Consider the following 4,982-nt stretch of genomic DNA (forward strand, 5'->3'; position numbering starts at 1 on the left):
TCAGAACTGTCACCACTACTTGTTATTAATGGAAAACTAAACTTTCTAGGAATGTACTCCCTCATATGGTATCTCATCTACACATCTAATGTCAGGCCAAGCATATTAGACAGGACCCAACTGGCTGCATAGTTAATAATTTACCAAAACAATATTTTAAGTTTTGCATTGGCACCAGTTTAATTGCTCTTCATTAAATGCACCAATGTCAAAGTCACCTTTACCACTGATTTTGGCAAGTACAGCAGAACACCCCTCCAGGGGATGGAGAAAGTAAAAAGCTTCCTCTTGCAACCTGAGTAGTCTACCAGGATACTCGAGATTAGAATGTATTTTGCAAAGCCAAGTTTTTCAAGTAAATGTTAGATGTTAATTATGTTAGAAGTCTAAAAGCCTCAACCTGGCAACTCAGAAAAAATAGCTAAGTTGAGAGAAAAGAATCAAGATATTACAAAACAGTCAGGTCCCAGCTCCTATCCAGGCTCTGGCATATTGAAGTAGCAAGGTGTCTATTTGGGACAATTAGGTTTGCAGTTACTTACTCCTCAGCCTTCCCTAGTCCAATGCTGCCCATTTTCTCTCCAGCCCTTTTGGCATAAAGGTGCCTTCCTGGCACCCTGTGAGCGTGGTCAATGCAGTGCAGACCAGAAAGCTCTAAGTAGGTGAGGAACTCCTGCTTTTCTCCTCTAAGTTAAGGAAGTTCTTCCCCACAGGTAGCTACTGCTATGAAAACAGTTTTGAATTGTGGAAAGCTGAGAAACTTGCCTCCTCCAAAACCATTAATTAGGTCATTTCTCAGCTGCAACATCTAATCTTTATGGAATCAACGGAAGTTAAGAGTTGAGCTGAAATTAGAAACCAGGCCACAGATAGCATCATTGACCATTTCTGCATTATTAAGGAAGGTTACTATATTGAGGAACTGAATTTGTTAGTACTGCTCTGACTAGAAAGGTAGCAAGCCACCTACCACACTTGCCTTGTTTTTCCACCTTCTTGCTCACCAACCTCATGATGCAGAAAGAGACTGCAGAGGTGGGGACTTGAATTTCAAGCCCAGAAGAAAAGATGCCTTCTGATAAGAACTAGCAGGTTGTAAACAGTTTAGCTAGCTAGCTCATGAGGAAAGAACTACTCTGTTTTAACTAACTGTGGTATGGACAGATGTGCTATTAAACTTATCTTTCCACTTGGACCAGATGATACGACTATCTCTTCTCAATAGTGACCCAAATTTTTAAAGAAACCCTTTGCACAGTTTCACATTGCTGACTTGTATGCAATTCCTGCTCAGGCAGAGTCAGAGACAGCAGCTGCCTTCAAGAAATACCTGCAGTGAAGAATACATTTAAAGCCTGGGTTATATGTGATCAAGCCATCCAGAAAAAGTGCCTTCACCAGAAGCAGCAAGTAGTCACCAAGAGATACAGAAATGGTATTGGCAAATGGGAAAGTTTAAAGGTACTCAACAGTCTGTCTGTAAGACAAGAGATGGTTTCAGAGAGCACTGAAGTCTGATTTCAGTCAAGCCAAAATAAAAGGAAAAACATATTGCCAACATGGTAGTACCTGGAAGCCATCCAACTCAAGCTGGGGTTACAACAGTCCCAAGCATGAATGAAACACATCTAGGCAGGCTCTTGTTTTCAAGAGGCCTTGCAGAAGAGACAAAACATCTAGAAAATGTTCTCCCTTCTTTCTGTTTTACCCCTTAGTAAGCAAGTGAGACTCAAGCTTTACCACCCGTTTTAGTCCAGGGCAAGAACTTTCCTAGGGCTGAGCCTCAGTCCACAAGAAAAAGCCAGTCGGGAACCAGAAGAGACATGAGACAAGCTGCAGCACATCATTGTCACATATCACAATTACCTCATCATAACATTCTGAGAGCAATTCAAAAGTGTTCACTTTGGTTCAAGGGGCTGAGCGACCCTTTAAAAGACTCCTCACACAACAGCAAGATAATCCCTCAGGGAAAGTAAAAAAGGCAGACAGGTACTTTGAAGAGCAGCAAAGGGATGCATTCAGAACAGCAGAGCACTTTGGAAAGAGGGAAAATTTATAACACTTCACTATCTATACACTTGACTGCTTCTGAAAGACACCTCCCAAAAGAATGTGTAACCCTTCCACATCTGTGCAAGAAGGGACACAAAACACATTCCTTCACAGACTGAAGTCCAGCCAATCTGAGTTTTCAAAGGGCTGAACAATGACAGGAAAGCCACCCAGGTACAATGCAAGCTGGTAAGTTGTTTGACTAATGCTCAGTACTTCATAGAGCCAAAGCAGCTAAAAGTCTCAAACTTTGGATCTACACTAAAAATCCAATCAGCTGGCTACCAGGGCACACTGTAGAGTCACCTTTTAGTAGTTCACCTTCACTAACAAGCACTTTTTTGTTATCCTCTGCTTATCTACTCACAGTGAGGTCAGTCAGATGCCAGGGTATAAAAACAATTGAAAACAACTCCTTGTCTTGAATTTCACTTTTACAAAATAGTGCATTTTTACCCCCTGATAGCAGAGAAGCTTTCTTCTATTCTTATACTTTATAAAGCACTTCTTAAGGCTCCTTGATTTCAGTTCAGCTGAAATCATGTGGAACTGGCATGTCATTTATCAATGTTATTTTTCTATCTACAGTAAACTCCTCGTGCACACAGAACCCAAGACTGAAAGAGTCTATGAAAGTGTTAGCTAAGCAGACTAGATTTTCCCAGTACCAGCTACCACTGAAGCATTAGTAATACCTGTAGCTTCTTGAAAGCCTGATAGCTCAGAATAGACCTGCACTCCACAACTCCACTGTTAAATACCTTCAAATAAGGAAAAAATTTAATATGACTTAACAGTAGGTTTTGCAGACTGACTTCTAGGGCATCCAGTTTTTCCTGTGCAGGTTTGTTTAGGATTAGACAGAGTTCTCAGACTAGAGTAGATGGCAGGGAATGAAAGAGAGGATTCATCAGCAGGACACAGTGTGCATCTCTGTCCACTGATGTCACCAAGAGGACAGCATTGGGTTACAGAGACAGCTCCGTGTGACATCCAGGAGTGGCAACACTACATCTCACAGGCAGATGACAACTTCCAATACTGTTCTTCCAACTATTCCCTTACTGTACCCTTATTCCCTTACGGTATCCTCACGTGACTTCCAGGTGTGGCATGACACCAGAACATGCAAAGGAGTTAAAATACAGCACTTTGAGGAGGCCTAGTCCAGAAGCTGAGGCAAACACAATGTAGATGAGGCACAAATACAGTTCAGCTCACTGTTACAGCTCTAGTCTCAGTAAGGATATAGACGATTGACTATCATCCATAAGATTACACTTGGACAACACAATTTCAGAGCACAAACTTGACTATGATTACTAGCGAGAATACAGCCAGTCCTAAAACATTATAGAGGCCCCAAACTGGCCTGAATTTCAATACCCGTATCCAAATTGTAGCTTCATCAGCTTATTTCAGAAGGATCTTGTTCAAGGGGCCTGAAATCTCCAGAAGCTCAGTAGGGCAGGTTTTCTGCAATGGCAGAGAAGTCTGTCCCTCTAACTACAGAACCACCGATCCAGAGATAAGTCCCCTGCTCTGAGCCCTGCTAGAGCAAGATGCTTGGGCTAGAGCTGTCTGTAGGAAAATACTCTACCCACTCTTCTTTCTGACTTCATGTAGCTCCTGCAACAAGCACTGCAAATACCAATGGTCTCCTTTGCAACACAGCTCTAAGTGCAAGGTCACCTTTGACAGATGTCACGCCAGGCCCTTGGTTTTGCTCTTAAGGCTTTTGCTTAAGCCCTGAAGTAGCAGGTATAAGGCAGGTCTGATCAGACTGAAGACAAAGCTGTGAGCATTAGCCCTATCAGCTGATCAGATTATTGGACAGAAGAGAGATACCTGGAAACTTAACCCATTTAGCAACTCCCTGCCAGGGGTTTAAAGAGAACACAATTTAACAGTGCTCTTTTTCAACTCCTCATTGAGGCTGTCACTGCAATACTCAGAGATCTTGCAGTCAGAAAGCAGCTTTCAACAAGCAGCAGCCCAGCCTGTGACCTACACAAAGCTAAACTCATGCCCCACTTTGCAGACACATTTGTAGTTACAGCAAGCACATAAGCAGTGCTATGGGGGAAGGATGAGGGTCAACTAAAAGCAGTTTAGCTCTCTCACAGCCTCCAATACATCAGCATTACAGCTGCACTGTAGTTCAGGGAGTAAAACTTGTAGGAACCACAGTTAGCTAAACACAATCAGCTGCTTTCTCCAGACAGTTTATTTTTTTGCAGTTCTTTAGGAAAGTTTTAAGCTGTATAAAGATGTATCCCTTAGCATTTTAAAGATCATGTTCTTTCCAATAGAACAAATAAATTCAGTCATTTTGGTGCTTAATCAGTGTTTTGCCCCCAGAATCTATACCATGGAGGCTTGGGGTTATAAAACAAAGCAATGGCACAAACTCACCTGATCCCTGGACTGGGCCCTTGCAATAATGAGTCTCCGAGCAGAGTAAGAGATGAAGCAGCCCAACGCTGCTGCTGCAACAACAAAAAATGACACGGAGATGAAGAGGATGGTGAACACACTCATTGAAAGACTGCGCTTCTTCCCAACCTCGATGACCATCGTCACTTTCATGCCACTCCGAATCCTGTGCAGGATCTCCATGCCTTTCAGGTTGCTAATCATAATTGCAACAATCTTTCCAGCACCTGCAAAGGAGAAGGGGAGACCATGCTAAGTTCCAAGGTTTTGTATCAAAGTCATTGTCTTAGATGTTCAAGTGCTAAAGAAAGGACTGTGGGAAGTTTCTAACTAGTATTTGTAGATTCAACATGAGCTGATGGAACAAGTGTCATCAACATGCGCTTGTCCAACTGAAAGATATGTCTGATTACCTATGAGCTTCATAAGTGAACCATATTTAGAATTCATTCCTCTCCATAGCACTCCTCACTCCTATATAGGACACACAT

The 4,982-nt window shown here is 42.3% G+C and overlaps 1 protein-coding gene across 1 annotated transcript in view; it reads right to left on the bottom strand.

Moving 5' to 3' along the window:
* The window catches only part of RNF128 (ring finger protein 128, E3 ubiquitin protein ligase), a gene marked incomplete at its 5' end in the record, with an annotated part of 11,609 nt that extends 6,866 nt beyond the window's left edge, over positions 1 to 4,743 (bottom strand). Inside the window, one exon of the mRNA XM_009080063.1 lies at positions 4,471 to 4,743. Within this exon, the coding sequence (XP_009078311.1) occupies positions 4,471 to 4,743 (273 nt within the window). The remainder of the gene's footprint in view (positions 1 to 4,470) is intronic.
* Positions 4,744 to 4,982: the final 239 nt, after the last annotated feature.

The sequence above is a fragment of the Acanthisitta chloris genome, unplaced genomic scaffold (genome assembly GCF_000695815.1).
Source record: "Acanthisitta chloris isolate BGI_N310 unplaced genomic scaffold, ASM69581v1 scaffold5338, whole genome shotgun sequence".
NCBI classification, from domain to species: domain Eukaryota; kingdom Metazoa; phylum Chordata; class Aves; order Passeriformes; family Acanthisittidae; genus Acanthisitta; species Acanthisitta chloris.